This window comes from Varanus komodoensis, unplaced genomic scaffold, assembly GCF_004798865.1.
Source record: "Varanus komodoensis strain SLA01 unplaced genomic scaffold, ASM479886v1 scaffold116, whole genome shotgun sequence".
Lineage (NCBI taxonomy): Eukaryota > Metazoa > Chordata > Lepidosauria > Squamata > Varanidae > Varanus > Varanus komodoensis.
The window spans coordinates 50,240-67,559 of NW_025335333.1; the positions used below are offsets into that span (position 1 = coordinate 50,240).

At 64.3% G+C, this 17,320-nt stretch overlaps 2 protein-coding genes across 10 annotated transcripts in view; one reads left to right on the top strand and one right to left on the bottom strand.

The window, feature by feature from the left end:
* Positions 1–78: 78 nt before the first annotated feature.
* Positions 79–8,323, top strand: MFAP2 (microfibril associated protein 2). 3 transcript variants are annotated; one of them, XM_044421190.1, is made up of 9 exons: positions 79–373; positions 4,564–4,655; positions 5,731–5,808; positions 5,954–5,986; positions 6,102–6,188; positions 6,608–6,646; positions 7,297–7,384; positions 7,902–7,975; positions 8,220–8,323. In XM_044421190.1, the coding sequence occupies exons 2-9, from the start codon at positions 4,622–4,624 to the stop codon at positions 8,321–8,323; spliced, it is 537 nt and encodes a 178-aa protein (XP_044277125.1). In that variant the 5' UTR covers positions 79–373; positions 4,564–4,621. The 3 variants fall into 3 exon arrangements, with proteins under 3 accessions (XP_044277125.1, XP_044277129.1, XP_044277128.1); XM_044421194.1 differs by having other exon boundaries at positions 5,734–5,808; XM_044421193.1 differs by lacking the exon at positions 79–373 and adding an exon at positions 1,297–1,376.
* Positions 3,936–17,320, bottom strand: part of CROCC (ciliary rootlet coiled-coil, rootletin) — a 29,408-nt gene continuing 16,023 nt past the window's right edge. The window contains exons 22-37 of one of the 7 annotated variants that reach the window (XR_006413813.1): positions 17,130–17,273; positions 16,814–17,052; positions 16,528–16,687; positions 15,792–15,959; positions 15,074–15,455; positions 14,788–14,981; positions 14,573–14,693; positions 14,178–14,341; positions 13,699–13,914; positions 13,094–13,318; positions 12,863–13,012; positions 12,447–12,647; positions 11,678–11,809; positions 9,982–10,128; positions 7,138–7,514; positions 3,936–3,959 (exon numbers count right to left, since the gene is read on the bottom strand). Coding sequence is in view for 4 of the 7 variants with exons in the window: in XM_044421177.1 (XP_044277112.1) it covers positions 7,335–7,514; positions 9,982–10,128; positions 11,678–11,809; positions 12,447–12,647; positions 12,863–13,012; positions 13,094–13,318; positions 13,699–13,914; positions 14,178–14,341; positions 14,573–14,693; positions 14,788–14,981; positions 15,074–15,455; positions 15,792–15,959; positions 16,528–16,687; positions 16,814–17,052; positions 17,130–17,273 (2,823 nt within the window). In the remaining 3 variants the exon portion in view is untranslated. Of the gene's footprint in view, positions 3,960–4,320; positions 4,886–7,087; positions 7,515–9,054; positions 9,899–9,981; positions 10,129–11,677; positions 11,810–12,446; positions 12,648–12,862; positions 13,013–13,093; positions 13,319–13,698; positions 13,915–14,177; positions 14,342–14,572; positions 14,694–14,787; positions 14,982–15,073; positions 15,456–15,791; positions 15,960–16,527; positions 16,688–16,813; positions 17,053–17,129; positions 17,274–17,320 lie in introns of those variants that run through there. The other 6 variants (XR_006413812.1, XR_006413814.1, XM_044421177.1 and 3 more) reach the window with 6 other exon arrangements.

Here is a 17,320-nt window from a genome sequence, read left to right on the forward strand (position 1 = left end):
CCACGACATTTAAAAACAGCGGCTGCTGGTCAAAAGCTGTGTGTGGGGGGCAAACCTAACTCGACTCAAACCCCAAAAGATGAGTCTAGGACATTCAAGAGGTGTTCGGCTCATGCAGAAAGACAGCGGAGTTGGAAACCTTCTGGGACACACGTGGCGATCTGTGAACGAACGCTCTCCGAAAGGTCCTGCCTGCGACGGCCCGACTCCACTCTGTAAACGCAAGGCGGAGGCGGTGCTTCTCGTGGCACGTGGCCAGAGGAAAGCCTGCTTGGGAAGGCTGAAGAACAGCAGAGGTTCTTTGGAGTCGTCTTGCCACTTCCTGCAGGAAAAAGCGGTGCTTTAGGTGCTCCCATGGCACTGCGCTGTGCAGGTAAGAAACAGCGTGCTTGGCTGCGCAGAACGAGCCGCTCCATTCCAGGGTCTTCGCGGCCCTTTTGGCTGGTGGCTTTCCAGGGCATCACAGGAGTCCACAGGGTGGATCACTGTGAGAAACTGATCCTGAGGCTGATCGGGCGGGACAGGCGGAGGATCCTGCTGCAGCGGAGCCAAAGGGGTTCAGGCCGGTCCACCACTTTGCGGAGGCTCCGGGAAGCCTGCAAGGTGCAGTGGAAGGTAACAGACCACCTTTTCTGCCTCTGGCAGCTGCTGGATGTAGTCTACCCAGTAGCTGTGGCTAATAGACCCTTTATGTTCCTCTTGGCCACTTTTCCAAGCGATCCCAGCTGGTAATCACGCGCTGCTCGCGCAGGGAAAATGCATGTCTCCGACAACTCTTAGGCCATGTTCAGAAAAGCTGCTTTTCAAGAGAGTCTGCTGATATGTGGGGATGGATGGGGGAGAGGCCCGTTCCAGCTTTGCATGCATCCTTTCACACCCCTGACATCTGCCCACAAGCCCCTTGGCTCACTCCCGAGGAGAGTGCCGGCAGCTTCTCTGCGTGCTCCACAGCCCTGCCTGCCCTCCCAGGGGGCCTCTGCCTGCATCTGCGGCACTCCACCGGAGCGCATTGGGCTCACCGCGCCATCCGGTCCTGCCAAGGAAAGAAGAGCGCCGGGCTCCCCAGAGTGTCCCCGCCAGCCGGCCCTGCCTCCCGTGGCCGAGAGGCCCGCTCATGCAAGTGGCCGGCACGTGCCTGTCTGGGGAGGCGGCGCTGCCGGGCCACTGCCTACCTCCAGCTTCACTCCGGTGAGGCGGGCATGCAAGTTCCCAGCACTGAGGAGGGGCTTGGGCACTGCTGCCTTGGAGGGAGGGGCACTAGGACCCGGCGAAGCAGCCGCACCAGAGGCCAGTCCTCTTTTCCACTCTTTGGAGGCAGACGGAGGAGCTCCAGGCACCCAGACAGGCGCAGGAGGCAGGACGGGACCCCCGAGCTGGTGAGGGGGGGTGCGTGCTGGGGGGGGCAGGGGGCTCCTCTGTGCAGCACAAGGCTGCACCCGCAGGCAAGGTGCGGCATCGGCCAGGCTCTGCACATTCAGGGTCGTGGCGCCCCAAAACTGAGCTCCCCCAGCGGGAAGCGCGAGGGTGGTGAGGAAGGGGCTTTTCGGGAGCCAGGTGCCTCCCCCCCATTGCACTCTTTCGAATCCCCGCAATGGCGGCCAAAAGTGGTCCGTGGAGAACTTTACAAAGCGCTGACAGGCAAGCCACACATCGCTGCCCTGGATGCCGCTTGCACTGGAACAAATTTTTCCAGAAACCAAAAGTGATTTAATTTCAGCCTTGCGCCTGCACGTCCTCTTCATCGCCGGCTCGGCTGCTGGCAGAGTGGGGGCTGCAGCTGCCGTGCGCCCTGGATGTTGGCCGGTGGAGGGCTTGCCTCTCTTTCCTGGAAAGCGACCCTCCAAGCGCCTGGTGGGCTGGAGGAGGAGACAGTCTGTCGGTGGTTCTGGGCTTCACCTTTGGATGGAGGCCTGAATCCTCGCAGCTTCTGGCTGAGGGTTTTTGCTTTTTGGGAGGGGACCTTTTGTTCTCGGTTCTTTCTTGGCTTTGGGTGAGCTGGAGGAGGGGGCTTATGCGAGGGGTGGGGTTTTGGGAGGCTGCTGGAGAGGAGCATTCTCGCCCGTGCAAGAGCAGACTGATTGTTCCCAGATGTGTCTTTCAAACACATCTGGTTTCTTTAAAGCATTAACCTCCCACGTTTTAGGCACCCGGGCCTCTCCTCCCTGGTCTCTCATTAAGACCATCACAGTGAGTGAGCGAGCGAGCGAGCGAGCGAGCGAGCACACAAAAGCTCAAGCACAAGCCCCGCACCTATACCTGGCACTTCTGCCCATGGACAGAAGGCCCTCCGCCACAGGGAAAGCAGGGCCAGCATTTAGGAACGTCAAGCAGAGCGAGTCAGGAGGGGCCTCCTGGGCCATCTAGTCTGGACACGGAAGCCAACCTGAGGTCTGATTTTTTTTAAGCCTAATGGCTCCTTAAAAACGGATCTGTTCCTTCAAGCACACAGTTTTGGGGACTTAAGAGCAACTTCATCAGACTCGATCGCGCCACGCTCAGTCCAGTCGCCCACACATTGCCGAGCCCCCTGCAATTTCCGTGGGAACAGTGGGCAGGCTCGTGCCGGCACGGCAGCCTCTTCAGCAGCCTGGGAGCTGGCTGGAGGTGCTCTGCAGCAGTGGAGAAAGCACTTTGCATGGGGACAGGGGACCTGCTGGGGCGGCTCTGCTCGTTCTGTGTCATGAGTGCTTGAAAATGGAGCCAGCAGCTCCCTCAAGCCCTTCCACATTTCGGAAGCTCCTCGAAGCAGCCGCCTCATGGTGATGCCTCCGGACACGTGCAAGGTGCCTTTGTCCGGGGCCGGAGCGCCTCTGAGCATGCGCAGTGTGGCTGTCACTTGACCTATGAGTCCACCGTGGGGCGGATTCTGCTGGCTCACCAGGGCACTCGGTGCAAGCCGTAAATGACTTCTGCAGAGGAGGGAGACGCGTTCCAGGAAACTTTCCCCAAGTGCACGGTGGGAGCTCCTCCAGACCGCTCCGCCACGAGCACCCGGGCATCGGACTCAGCCGTTGCGAGGAGGGGCCGGCTGGGGCACTCTGGCGCAGGCGGGCTGCACGGCCCACGTGGGGGTGGGGGAGCGTCCCCTCCCTCCTCGCTCCTCAGGCCTTGGCCTCCGAGCAGGTGGGGTGGGACAACGCGGCCCATTCGTGCAGGCAGAAATTGAAGCCGGGAGGAGATGGGGCGGCTTCAGGGATGCACAGAAGACGCACAGGTGGGGCTCCCGGGAGCCGATCTCCCAGGAGGGATGCAGGCGGCCCCCGCATTGCGTTGGGAGGGACAGCCCCTCCACCCCTTGTCCCTGCTGCCTCAGGAATAGGGTTGCGGCAAGGAAAGCCCGTTCTGTGGTCGGCAGCGATGCCAGAAGAGCATCCCACCCGGGGCTGCCCCTCGGCCTGCCCGTGCACTTCCGTGGGGTGAGTCGAGTCCTCCTGCTCCGCACCGGGGTCCAGGCCTCCAGCTGTGTTGCCGGTGATGAGCACGTGCTCAACCTGGAAGAAAGCAGTGTTCTGAGTGTGCTCAGACGCACTGCTGCTCTCCGAGTCCAGGGCTACATCCTGCCATTGGCAGCCACGGCCTTGGCTGGTACTCGGTGCGCCTGACTTGCACCGAAAACATTCAGTGGCTGACCGGGAGCCAGCTTTCCTCTGCTCGCTCAGCAGAGAGGGGTGCAATTTCCTCAGCGACTGGACGGAGCTGGTGGAAATCCGCATTGCAGGAGTGACACTCTTCACGGGGGTTCGCGCCAGTTTCGTGTTCTGGGCGACACTTGCAACGAGCACAGGCAGCGCTTTGCCGATTCCCTTTTGCTGCCCCCGATACCACAAGCCACGCATCCCGCTCCTTCCTGCCGAACCCCATCTGGGGCCCTCGAAAAGCGCTGGAGGGGATCCCAGGCCGTCCAGACGGCTGTGTTGGTTCAGCAGGCGCAGGCAGAGTCAACAGGAGCTTTGCGACATCTGCTGGGGGAGAAGCGCTGGTCTCAGCGGGGAGGGACTGGCGCGCTGGCCTCTGATCCAGGCAGGTACAGTGCAAGTGGGGAAGCAGATGGCACGGGCCAAAGGGGGCCGCGCGAGGCTCTTCCCAGGGGAACTGGCCCCTTCCTTCACACAACGTAAACCCCCAGGCCTCCTCGTCAGCCAGCGGCTCTTCCGAACAGGCCGGCTGTTGTCATTTGCCCACTTGACGTCATAAATGTTAGGAGTGCGTCTCAGCCCCTCGATGGTGCATTCTTTCAGACCTCTTAATAAGGGGCGAAGGGCCCCCTCTCTGCCACAGCTAAGCAAAGCCCATGGGCAGAAGCGTCTCCCCGCCCTCCCAGCCCCGGGAGCATCGACAGAGGAGCGGCTGGATGTGCTCCTGACCTCCTCCTTCAGAGTGACCACAGTTGCACACAAATTGCCTGGGAGTAATAAAATACATGCAGAGAGACAGTGGGCCGGTATGGAACAATTAAGAGCCAATGGGAAATGTCAGTCTGCCTTGAGCATATGCTAAATCTTGCTTAGTGGGTCTCGCCTGGTGCCAGCCAACAGCTTCTCTCCTCCTGCGTTTTGTTTCCAGCCCAACTCCAGTTCACACGCGACCTCCGGCACCAGCAGCAGCACCATCGCGGCGGAGAATGAGGGTGCTGTATCTTTTCGTCTGCCTGCCAGGTGAGTGGGGAGCCCCATAAGCCGCTCCTGCGGAAGATGCCCCAGGCTGGCAGCCTCCCCACAGCAGCAACCACCAAGGTTCCCCGCGGGGGAACTGGCTCACGGCGCAGCACCAGAATTGTGCGTCACATCGACTCCGAGTGCAGCATTCAGCGCCGCAACCACCGTGAGGGTCAGGGTTCCGCCTTGACGTGAGCAGTCTCGATTGATCGAGGAGCGGGGCCGAGCACCTGCCAGGGGGCGGCAGAAGCACAAGAGGGAGCACGGGGGGCAAGCTGGGATCCCGGGCTGCTTGGCCATTTTGCCAGCAACTCGCTTGTCCGGGGCTGCTGCCAGGCTGCAACTGGAACGGAGTCACCACGGCCCCCAGGCGTTCTCGGGGACGGGGCATCGCCCGTGGGCAAGAGGCCCTCAGCTAGCGCCCTCCCCGAGTTGTGAGCTGGCGAACTCCATCGCACGCTGCTGCTTCGCCGGCCTTTCAGGGCCCCTTCACAGTCTGGAGCCGAGAAGATTTCTCTGCTCCCTTCGAGCACTTTGAGGGAGCTGAGAAGCAGCCTGTTGTGCTGCAAAGGTGGGGCTGTGCCTTCACCCCACATGACCCGCAGCCGACAATTGCCCCCAAGGGCTTTGCACCAAAGAAAGGTGACCTTTTTTTTAGATACTGATTTCTAGATACCATTCGGTCATTTTTCTGTAATATTTCTGCCTGAAAGGGTGAGGGAAGCAAGCGGAAATGCAGCAATTCCTACAAAACCTAAACGCAGATTCCAACACTGAGTGGCTCACCAAAGCACAAATAAGGAGTCTTATCCTGGGGGCCAAAGCCGGGGCCTGTGGCTCTCATCATGTGGAAGGCAACCCCCCCCCCAGGGCTCGGGTCACAAGCCACGTGTGGCACCACGGCGCAGGGCATGAGCAGGAGAGCCGGGTGGTGCCTGGCCTTGGGGCAGGTTGCCCAGGGGCAGCCCTCAGCCCACACAGCTGCTGCACGAGGGGGCACTGGGGCGCACGGAGCGGGCCGCTCGCGGACTCCCCCAGGACGAGGCCTCTGCCTGAGACGCCTCTCTCCAACCAGCAGTGCTCCTGGCCCAGGGACAGTACGACCTCGAGGACCCGGCCTATCACGACACGCCGTACATCCCGTATGAGATCGGTGAGTCCCAAGGGGCCGCTTCTGTGCCCTTCCGTCAAAGGGACGGACCGGGCGCCCGTGGGAGGGGACGGCAGTGATGTGGTGCTTCCCCGCCCCATCTGTCCCTCACAGCCCTGAGCGCCACCCTCTTCCTCTTGTTTTCCAGAAAGCCAGGATTACTACGACTATGCTGGAAATGGTGAGTCTGTGCCCACGTCTTCATGTCTCAGGGAAGTCGGGGGGTGCCCGAGGCGGGCAGGGCCCGGGGCTCCGGTCGGGGCTGGCTGAGCTCAGTGTGTCCTTCCGTGCTGCAGATATCTCCCCGCAGACTCCAGAGGAGCAGTACCAGTACCAGTCTCAGCAGCAGAACCAGCAGGAAGTCATCCCAGCCCCGACCCCAGGTGAGCCTGCCTCCCCGGCCTCTCCTCCCGCTGGGGGCCTCTGTGTGTGCAGCAGGGCCCCTGGGGCAGGAGGCAGGCAGGGTGGGCGGCAGCAGCCCCAAGGGCCCTCTTGCACCGGCACGGCCTCGGCCCAGGCTGGTGAGCAAGCAGCAGCCGGCCAGGCCTCTACCCTCTGGCCCCGCAGACAGCAGAGGGGCGAGAAAGCAGTGTAGGCCCTGGACTGAGGTGTCGCTCTCAGGAGGGCCGCCAGTGGCCCCCTGCCTTGCTCCTTGGAGCCGAGCGGTGGTGGGAGCCAAACTCGCCGGAAGGGCCAGGCAGCCCCTCGCATCAGGAACGCCAGACGGGGACAAGGAAGAGTAGCCGGACTTCTTGCGCAGCCATCATCCGCATGCCACTGATTCTCACTCCCCGCTCCCTAGATACCCTCGAGACGGAGCCCACCGAGCCGGGGCCGCTGGGTAAGAGGCGCGTGCAAAGCCGCTGCTCGGCAGACGGAGGTGGGGGCGGCAAGGCGGGAGGCGCTTCCACAGCCCGGCAGGCCGAAGGCTCAGAGGCTGCCAAGGGCAACCCAGAGCTGCGTGCTCTGGCCGTCCACTCTTGCTTTGGACGTGTCTTTGGTTTTGCTGAAAACTGTTTTATAGGATTCTTCTTAATGGGCTGCCTGCGCCCTGGTTTCAGTTCATACTTAGAATACTTTCTCATGTGCTGGTTTTTTAAAATGGTGCAATTTCTTAGAGGATTTTCAGGGTCTGAGCAGGGAGCATGGCCCCTTAGGAATGGCTAGAATACTTGGCCAGTGGTCAAGATCATGGGAAATGTAATCCCAACAACTGGGAGGAAGGGACAGAACCTCCCCGCCCCTGGGCAGGACAGACGGCTGCCCCAGTAAGAGAATGGCATGGTAGAAACATGTGACGCTTTTATCGCCGGGTCATGGACACCCGCTTACCTGGGTCTCACTAGCACAACCTGCCATCTCAGAAGCAGAGTACCTCAGTCAGGTCTGGAACCCGCAGGGCCAGGACTTCGCGTGAGAAAGCGAGCGGATTGACGCCCTGGCCCGAGCTGGTTTGGAGCCGCGATCAACCAGGTCCCATTCCCTCCACAGACTGCCAGGAGGAGCAGTATCCCTGCACGAGGCTGTACTCAGTCCACAAGCCGTGCAAACAGTGCCTGAACGAGATCTGCTTCTACAGGTAGGTAAGCGGCCCCGAGGCCCGGTCTGTTTCTTGTCGACAGTGTGGGGGGTGTCTTAGCAGAAGCTCGGCAGAGCGCCCCAAATGTTCCAGGCGAAGCAGAGGGCACCAGTTGGGCTGCCCCCCATGGCTGAAGAAGAGATGCGATGTCAGAAGTGCGCATGTGCATGATCCCCCCACTCCCTGCTGGGTGCCAGGCAAATGCTTCTGACCGGAGAAATCCAGGCTAAAACCCAGCCCAGGTCCTCCTTAGCAGACTAGCCGAAACGACCGGAGCGCAAGTCCTGCCCAGCTGAGATCCCCAAAGGAGCCACTCCAGGTAGGACTTGCACTGGATCTGACCACAATGGAGGGAGTTGACCAACTGTCTCAACATTAATTCTAAGTACCAGAGCCACAATTCGCCCCTGGGGGAAGCTGCCAGGCACCTTTTCCAGGGGAGCAGGCCCAGAGAGGCTGCCTGAGCCTGCCTATCAGGGGATGTGATTCGACCTCCCCGCCTCGCTTTTGTTCCCAGCCTCCGCCGGGTTTACGTGATCAATAAGGAGATCTGTGTCCGCACAGTCTGTGCCCATGAAGAGCTCCTCAGAGGTAAGCGGAGTCAGGCAGCCCCTGCCCCACCGCCCACCCCAGTCCGGGGAGCTCAGTCCCCACAGGATACCAGGTGTGCCGCAAGGGAGCTGGGCAGGCAGCTCGGACTGGCTCTGTCCCCGCGCCTCCCCCTTGGATGGGGACTTCCGGGAGACGGGGCGCCGGCCGCTGTGGGAGCGGGCTGCGGGCTGCAGCCTCCCCTCCGACCCCGCAGCTCACGCATGCCCTCTGGCTCCCCCTGCAGCGGACCTGTGTCGCGACAAGTTCTCCAAGTGCGGCGTCATGGCGAGCAGCGGCCTCTGCCAGGCCATGGCTGGCGCGTGCCTCCGGAGCTGTGGCGGCTGCTGAGCCGGGACGGCCGATGCTGCCGAGCGGGGGCCACGGCCGGCAGCCACTGCAGCAGTGCCCAGCGGAGGGGCCCGGCCGGCCGCGGCACCAGCCCAACGGCCCCGTGGTGCCCCCGCCACACCAGCAGCCGCGTGTCGAGGGGCTCGAGTGTCCCCACTGTGCACATGGCCACTTGTCTCGCGCGTGCGTTTGTGTGCGTGTCATAACTTGCATCACTTGGCCCTTCTTTCGTGGGGAGGAGGAAGCAGCCACGGCCACTCTTTACCCTCTTACGTGAGCTGTTTTTATGAGACGTGTCTGGGCTGCAGCCGCGTGACCCGCCAAGCTGAGGGCTGCCCCAAGGCCTCCCCACCTGCCCCCGGGCCCCTTCCCAACGCCCAGGCTGTTTTTGGCTTGCCGGAGCACGGCCTAGGCAGGGCGGGTAGCCGAGGGACCGGCAGCTTCTCAATTCACACGCTTTACTCCACCAGCAAACAAGCTGTCGTCCTGCAGCTGTTGGGTTTACCTCTCAGTAGCTGCAGCTCTCCTTCTCGTATGAATAACTCCCTTTCTCTTTTCTACCAAACATTAAAAATAAACCAAATGTGTTTCAATGGGCTCCACAAGACCCTGTTTGTGATGGAATTGCGAGTTCTGCATGGGGAGTAGGGGGCTTCTCTGACCAATGCTCCTGCCCCCCTGAATGAGGAACAGGCCGGTGCAAACTGGAAGCACAGTAAGGGAATCAGGCATCTACTGGAAAAGGTTTTTTTCCGAGTCGCCCGCTGCTTGTGGGGCAAGCGTGGAGTAAATCCAAATCTATCCATCACTACAGTACCATCGATATAAAAATAGTGGACTATTCTTGTTACATGAGGAACCAAAAGGGTAGCAACACGTACAGAGTTAGTGCCTGCATCTGGTTTTCTAAAAAGGGCCCCACATACCCAAAGCATGGAGCAGGGGCCACATGGTCCTGGGCAAGGCCAGCCGCCTCCTCAGCTGGCCCCAAGTGCAAGGGCCAGTGGGCGGTGGGGGCCATGGGGGGCAGGGGGTTCCTGAATACCAGTGCTGGGTCCACTGAGCACCCATGGGGGCCTCACCTCTCCCCCCGTTTCTTCACAGCCCTAGATGAGGGCGGGCAGGGAACAGCATCAGCCACAAGAAAGCCGCTCTCGGAAACAGCAGCCCTCCTGAGTAGCGCCATGAAAGGGATGGGGGTCTCCAGCGGCCGGCTTGCGTTCCCGTTGGCATGTTTATCATTCCCGGTCCCAAAGAGGAGGTGCCACGTGTTCGACAGTCATTTAGCAGACAAGTCCAGGTGGCTCCCCCACGGCGCTCCAGGTCTCTCCTCTCCCGCCACCATGGCTCCCAGGCTGGGGGGGCAGGCCCAGAGCTAGGCTGGCCGGGCCACGGTGAGCCTCTCGGAGAAGGCCCGGGTCAGCGTCTGTGCGCCACTCCCCGTCTTTGCCTGCCGTCCCAGCTGGAGGCTGCGGCTGTGGGCCAGGCCTAGTTTCCTGAGAGGAAGGAGACGGCGGGGCACAGGGGGAGGCCCGCCGGGGCTTCTGGCTGCAGCTGCTCCGTCAGCATGGACATCTGCAGAGAGAGGGAGCACCTTGGTGCTGGGATGCAAATGGAGGGGGTGCGTGTGCGTCCGGGGCAGGGGGTCTGGGGCTCACCTGCTCCTCCGGGCCTTTGACCCGGTGCCGGTGGGTCCACTCCCGGGCGTCCAGGGCCTGCAGCCGGGAGCCACGCAGCCGCTCCGCCTCCAAAGGCAGCTCCTCCCGGTGCTTGCTGGGCGCCTCGGTCAGGTGGTGCACCTGGGCCTGAACAAGGCAGACGGGCGAGAGAGCGGGTGGCAGGAAAAGGTGGCCGGCCGGCCGGGCTGCCCCCCTCCCCGCCCATCGGCTCTGCAGGCCGACGCAACCCACCCGCTCAGCCGGAGTGCCAGAGCCTGCAATTTGCCTTGCGCCTGGCTACCACCCCGGGCAAGTCCCAGCCCGTCAGACTGCACGGTAGTCGGACAGGCTCCGTTTCCTGCAAGGACGGCTCGTCCCAAGCCCAGGCCGCAGCCCCCCGGCCACGTCCGTCCGTCCGTCCGTGGCCCTCACGCCAGCATGCAAAAGGGGATCTGCCTCCACGAGGAGGAGAGAGAGGGACATGTGCCCCCACCGCGCCCAGCTCTGTGGGGAAGGAGGTCCAGTCAAGGGAGCGAGACCGACCGCAGCGAGCGAGAGCTGCCGCGAGGGGGCCTGGGAGCGGAGGCCACCCTAGTGGGGCCAGGGCGATGGGAATTTCAGCACCACCACCTGCCAGGGGCTCTGAGGAGGTCAGCAGTGGGGCCGGGCACACGGTTTCCCCTTTTAACGTCTGTGCCCTGCCTGCTCCGCACTTGGTTTGGGGCCCCCGTGACTCTCAACACACTTGATACGATTTTAAAAATCATCACAGAAATGCTCTCCAGCACAGCGGTTTTCATCCTTTCCATATCTGGGACCAGCACTGCCCCGGAGCCACCAAAGTGCACCATATGCATAATACTGTATTCTGTGCATTCGTTCCAAACACAATTCCCAAAACCTGAAAATTCTCCAAAACAACCAGAAACCGAGCAACAAAAAATGCCAGCAAAAGATGAAAATACTGACACGGGTGCAGCGTGGCTCCTGCCCAGCCGCTCCCTCCCCCCCCGTGGCACTGGTGCCCCTCCCCGTGAACACGATGCCAACCGAGGAAGAGGTGCTTGAGCACAGCCAGCCCCCACACCAGTCTCCAGCGAGCAGAATGCAGCCCGGCACGGGGGCCAGTGGCTGAAACCCCCCGCTCTAGCATGGGTGCTACCCACCCTCTCGCCCCTGGATGTATCACACGGGGGCCGCCCTCCCCAGCCAAGACAGGCAGGGCTCAGCAAAGCTTTGCCCGAGCAGGCAATCCTCGGACGCTGCTCCGGGCGTCAACAGACGGCACAGGACCCAACGAGGGGAGGATGCAACAGCCTCCGGAAGTGGCTGCAGCTGCACCACAATCAGTTGGAGTCCCGGATGCTTTCCCTTTTTCAAAAAAGGGAAGGGACTCACTGGCTGGCCTGTGTGCTGGTGACAAGCACCTGAGCAGGGAAGGGCCAGGCCTGGTCTGGCAAATCCCCAACCAGAAGAGGACCGGTGAAGGCTGGGCGCCCACCTTCCCAGGAGGCTCCAGGGCGGCCAACAGGCGTTCCTATGAGAACTCCAAAAGAGCGCCAAGGGGTGTTTCAAGCGCTCCGTGCTGGTTCATGGGCAACGCCCGGCCCAGGCAGAGGTCTGCCGGGCACCGGCCGGAGCACGGAACTGGCTCTAGAGCGGGAGCCTGGCAGGAAGCCTCCCCGGTGGCTGTTACCTCAAGGAGCCGGATCTGCTGTTGGGCCTCCACCAGCTCCTGCTCCACGCCAGTGAGTGACCGGTCCAGGCGGCCCTTTTCTACTGACAGCCGCACTGAGTCCTCGTGAGTCTTCAGCTTCTCGCGCTCCACCTGCCGAGCCACAGAAGGCGCCATCAGGACCGGGAGGGAGCCGCCCCCAAGAAAGCTGTGGGGCTCGCAACCCCTGAAGCCCAGTCGAGTCAGGGAGAGGCACTCTGCACCTGCTCTGGTGCTCCCTGATCCTTTCAGAAGAAATGACTACTGGGCTAACAAGGGTTCACATGCATGGCCTTGAGCCTATATGTGCTCCACCGAATTTTCCAGCTCTTAGTCTATCTTCTCTTTACAAACTCTCTTGCTTGGTTTGAGGGCAACTTGGGAACATGATGCAAAAACACCTGACTGCCCCGGAAATGTTCTCTGCCACTGCGCTGCTGCAGCCACCTCAGGACAGATACAGCATTAAACTCTGCCTGAAACAAAGACAGGACTAGCAGCAGAACATCCAGTGAGAAGCAGGGAACTTGGGCCAAGAGAGCTGGTGCACGAAGAGGGCTTTTTGGGGGCCCGAAGCCACTCCGGGCACACCTCTCCAGGGAGCCCCTGCAGAGCCGGGGTGTCGCCACCCCGAAGGCTGCCACGGCCATGCACCGTGGCCCGGGGCAGGACCCCATGGAAGGAGGGTGTCTCCTGGGGGGCCCGACTCCCTCGCCCCCCGCCAGGCCCAGACGGGTGTGCGCCCACTCGCCTTGTCGAGCGTCTTCTTCAGGGCGTCCTTGTCCTTCTCCAGGCGCACGGAGCAGCGCTCGGCCTCCCGCTTCTCCAGCTCCAGCTGGGCCAGGGCCTGCTGCAGGCGGCCCAGGCGCTCCTGCAAGAGGCGCCGCTCCTCCCGTGCCGCCTGCAGGCCGCTCAGGGCGAGCGCTTCGCCTTCCTGGCGCTGGTGCAGCAGCTGCAGGGCGTGGGGCGAGAGCACCCGGAGGGCGTGAGGGGCGCGGGGACCGCTCCGCTCTCCGGCCGGCACCCAGGGCGGTCGGCCAGCCCCACCTGGAGCACAGGCCGGGCGCCCCCGCGGACTTGTGTCCAGCGGGCCTGCCGAGATCTTGGGGCAGAGCGAGGGCAGCGGAAGACAGCCCCCCCCCCCGCGGCCTCGGGGCAGCCACTCACCTCCTCCTGCTGCCTCACAAGCCCCTCCAGCTCGTCCTTCCGGAGCTGCAGCTCCGCTTGCTCCCCCCGCAGGGCCTGCAGCCGGTCCGAGAGCGCCCCGTTCTGCTTCTTGGCCTCCGAGACCGCTTGTCGGGCCGCGTCCAGACGCTCCTGCAACGGCATGGGGCAGGTGCGGTCAGCGGGTGGCCCAGTGGCGTGGGGGTGGGCGGGGAGCCCCGGGCCTGTGCACACCTGCAGGACCCTCCGCTCGTGCTCGCTGGCGGCCAGCACCTTCTGCAGCTCCAGCACCTTCTCCTGGGCTGCGACGGCGCCGCTGTGGCTCTCCGACAGGGAGGCGGTCAGGCCTCGCACCTTCTCCTTCAGGGAGGCCTCGGCCTCGGCCACCTTGGCCATCGAGAGGCTGAGGCGGTCCAGGGACAACTGCAGGCCGCCGGCCTTGGCCTCGCTCTCCTGCACCTGGCAGGGCAGAAGGGGGAGTGGGAGCAGGAGGGGCAGGGGGCTGGGGGGCCGGGCCAGACCCCTCCCTGCTCCAGTAGCTGCCCCAGCACACATCGACTCCACTCTGTGGGCACTGCCCATGGGCCCCGCCTGTGTCCAGGTCATGCCTGGCATTTATATCCCCCGCCTTTTCCCCTTGCAGAATCTCAGGATGGCTCCCAGTGTCCTCCCCTCAGTTTTGCCTTCACAACTGCACCTTGCGAGGCAGGGCGGGCTGCCCAGGGAGCCCCGTGGCTGGCTGGGGACCCCACCTGGCCCGCCCACATCCCCATCCACCCTCTGAGCCCCACGCCCAGGACACCGGCTCTCCGCTGCGGCGCCAGAGCGGCCGGCCCTACCTGCCTCTGCAGCAGGTCAACCTGGTCGCGCAGCGCTTGCACCTCGGCCTCGCGCTCGCTCAGCGCCAGCCTGGCCCGCTGCAGCTCCCCCTCCAGAGAGCGCCGGAGCAGCTCCAGCTTGGTGCCGCGGCTTTCACAGGCGTCCAGGACGTCCTTGAGACGCCGCTTGTCCATCTCCAGCTTACTCTCGTGGGCCTTCATCGCGCTGAGCCTCTCCTGGGGAAGCCAGGGAAGGAGAGGGGCAGGTGTGGGGGCCGGAGGCCACGGGGTCGGGGGGGAGAGCGCAACTGCCCCTTTCTCTTGCCACAAAGCCGGCTACCCTGCCTCATCTCAGGCAGGTGAGAAGCACTCCGTTTTGGAAACGCTCTGAAGCGCTCCTGAGTTTCACACGCGCAGCCGGAGCGGAAAAGGGGCCCTCATCCCCCACCCAGCGCCTCTGCGCAGCTCGTGCTCGTGCCCCCACCCGGGCTCCCACGCACCTGCAGGGCGGTCCGCTCGCTGTCGGCCGCCTGGATGCTCCGCTCCATCGCCGTCACCCGGTCTGCCAGGGCCCGGCGCTCCCGCTCGCCCTGGCGCAGGCTCTCCTCCCGCAGCGCCAAGGCCGCCTGGGCGCTGCTCAGCTTCTCGTCCAAGCCGCGCCTGCCTGCGGGGGGAGTGCAGGATGGGCGAGCTGCACCAAGGCAGAGGAGGAGCTAGCCCAGGGAGTCTCCCTCCGCAGCACAGGCTGCCCTCCCCAGCGAATGGGACCACGGGCTGCTTCGCCTCCTCCCAGCACGGACAGCCCCACCGCACCCCAAAAGGCCCGTCTGTGAGGATCACTGTGGGGTGGGGTGGGGTGGGGTCCACCTCCAGGCAGCACCCCGAGTCGACCCACCCTCGTCGCATTCAGCCGCCTGCTTCTGCAGTTGCTGCACCCGGGCACGGGCCTCGTCCCGCTCGACCTCCGCCTCCGCCAGCTGCCGCTGCAGGGCCCCCCTCTGGGCACGGGCTTCATCCTGGAACCGGAGAAGGCCCAGGGAGAAGGGCAGGTGCGCTCAGGGGCTTGGGCCAGGCCGGGCAGATGCCCCCCGGCGCCCCCTGCATGCTTACCCGCTCCCGCTGTGCCTCCCGCGACTCGTGCAGCAAGTCCCAGAGAGCAGCTCGGACGAGCTCGGGGTCGAGGTCAAGGGCCGGCTGCTCGCTCCGGCCGGGAGATGAGGCACGTTCTGGCGAGGGGGGGCGGGAGCCCAGGCTGGCCCCGGTCTGCGCTGTGGGACTGGCCCGCCCGCCAGGAGCCGGGCCACCTGCAGGGCGCACGGGAGGACAGGGCTCAGCGCCCATGGGAAGGCTGAGGCCTCCCCGGCCCCCGGTCGCCGGCCTTCCACCCCACACGCACCTTTGGGGGGAGAGAAGAGCCTCTGGGGGGAGGTGCCACGGGGGGCTCCGAGGGCCAGGCCCGGGCCCCGGAGGCCGATGCCCAGCGTGCGCCGCAGGGCGGAGTGGAGGCCACCCAGCCGGAGCGCCGCATCTCGCCTCAGGCCCTCCACGCGGGCCAGCTCGGCCTCCAGCCCCAGCACGCGCCCCTCGGCTGCACTCAGCCGCAGGCCCAGCTCGGCCGCCTCGGCCTGTGCCCGCCCCAGCTTCGTCTCGAGGTTGCGGGCATCATCGGCCAGCTTCTTCTCACTGCCGCGGGCCTCCTCCAGGCTGTGCAGCAGCTCCGTCTCCCGCAGGCGGAACTCCCCCTCCAGGTCCGAGAGCCTCCGGTGCAGGCTGTGCAGCTGCGGGCAGAAGGCAGGCACGTCCAGGGACGCCTCCGTGGGGAACACGGGTCACGTCGCCCAGCTGCCCTGGCCCCGGCAGGCGCGCAGGGAGGCCTTCCCGGAGCGAACGCAGAGGGGTGGGAGCCTCGCAAAGCGGGCTGTCCCCAAGAGGCAGCCCAGCCGCTCCAAGGCCAGCGGCCCGTGGGCAGAGGGAGAGCGGGAGCCCCCAGCAAGCGATGGACGGGTGGGGGGGAAGGCAGGACTGGAAGCCTCCGGGATGAGTGGCCGGGCCATGATGGCAGCCTGCGGCATCTCCCGCCTGCTCCCAATTTGGGGATCCGGCTTGGCTCTCACTTCCTTCCGGGCAGAATCTCGGCTGGCCTCACTCTCCACAATCCTCTGCTTGAGCCCAAAGGACTCGCGCCGGCTCTCCTCCTCGCGCTGCTCCTCCAGGGCCACCCGGGCCTGCAGCTCAGCCACCTCCTTGCCCCTTTTGGCGTTCTCACTGTCCAGGACCTTGATCTGAAGGCAGGAAGCAAAGTCAGAGGCCTGGCAGGGTGGAAGGAGAGAAAGCACGCCCCAGCAGAAGGTCACCTGGAGAGCAACAGGCACCCTTCCAGAGGGAGGCAGGAGGGACCACCCAGCACACGGCAGTGTCTGCAGGTTTCCAAAAGCCTGCCAAACCTGTTTAGCCAGAGTGGACAGCAGGACAAGCTTCCAAAGCAGCACTGCCTCTTCAATCGAGGTGAGAGTGGGAAACCCCGAAGAAGTAAATGGGAACAAGGCAGCGACCCACAGAAGTGCAGAGAATGAGAACAGAGGGGGGCAGTGGGTCAGCGTGGGAAGGGAAGGCACATCTGCTGGATGGCGCAAGAATGCAGAAGACCCCCAGAAAACGACGAGGAGCCCCCAAGCCAGGCAGGGTTGCGGAGAGAGGTCAGGCCCCAGGAGGCCACATGGCCAGGCACACAGTTCTCCGTGATGCCTCCCCTGGCCCCCCTTCTTCCCCCTGTACAAGGCCCCTTCCCGCCTGGGATAGCAAGAGCGGAAGGGGGCGCAGCTGGGCCTCCCTCCCCCCCCCCCCCCAGACCTGCCGGCGCAGCTCCTGCAGCTCCCGGCGGGCCTCCAGCCGCGACCGCTCCACCTCCTGCAGGCTGCTGCGCACGTCGGCCGCCTCCTTGCCCGTGACCGCCCAGGCCTCCTCCAGGATGGAGATCCGCTGGTCCTTCTCCTCACCGGCACGCTTCAAGCTGCAGAGGAGAGGGCGTCAGCCCGAGCCCCACACCGCAGTCCAGCCGCAGCGGCTGCCAGGCACAGAGAAGGGGGCAAGGAAAGGGGCCCCCCGGCAGCCAGAGGAGGGAGCCCAGGAGCCCCACCTGATGCGGTCCCCCTCGGCACGCTTCACGGCGGCTCGCAGCTCCGCGTTGGACCGCTGCAGCGCCTCCTTCTCCTTGCCCTCCTCGCTCAGCCCCCGGCGCAGGTCGACGGCCTCCTTCTGCCGGGTGTCATGGGCCTCCTGCACCTCCCGCAGCTTGCGGTGGGCCTCCAGCAAGTCCCGGCGGATCGCATCCCGGGCGTCTTCCACCAGGTGCAGCTGCGTCTTCAGCTCTTCCACCTGGGAGGGAAGGTGCTGCGATCAGCGGCCGAGTCGGGGGGCCGCCGGCCCAGGCTTCCCCGGGGTGGCCCAGTCACCTCACGGAGGGCGGATTCCCGCTGCTTCGCCAGATCTCTGGCCTGCTCGTGGGCAGCCTTCAGCTCCCGTTCATGGCCCGCGATGGATTCTTCAAACTGGGCCCGCAGGCTCCGCAGCTCCGAGTTCAAGGCATTGATGGTGCCCTGCAGCAAGGCGGACCGTGGGCCACGCTCTCCATGCCACGGGCCAC

What these genes read in the sequence shown, in the direction of transcription:
- MFAP2 (XM_044421190.1), top strand. Translation starts at nt 4,622, where the DNA reads ATGAGGGTGCTGTATCTTTTCGTCTGCCTGCCAG. An exon ending in AACGAGATCTGCTTCTACAG is followed by an intron (nt 7,385 to 7,901) that starts GTAGGTAAGCGG and finishes TTTTGTTCCCAG; the next exon opens with CCTCCGCCGGGTTTACGTGA. An exon ending in CCATGAAGAGCTCCTCAGAG is followed by an intron (nt 7,976 to 8,219) that starts GTAAGCGGAGTC and finishes CTCCCCCTGCAG; the next exon opens with CGGACCTGTGTCGCGACAAG.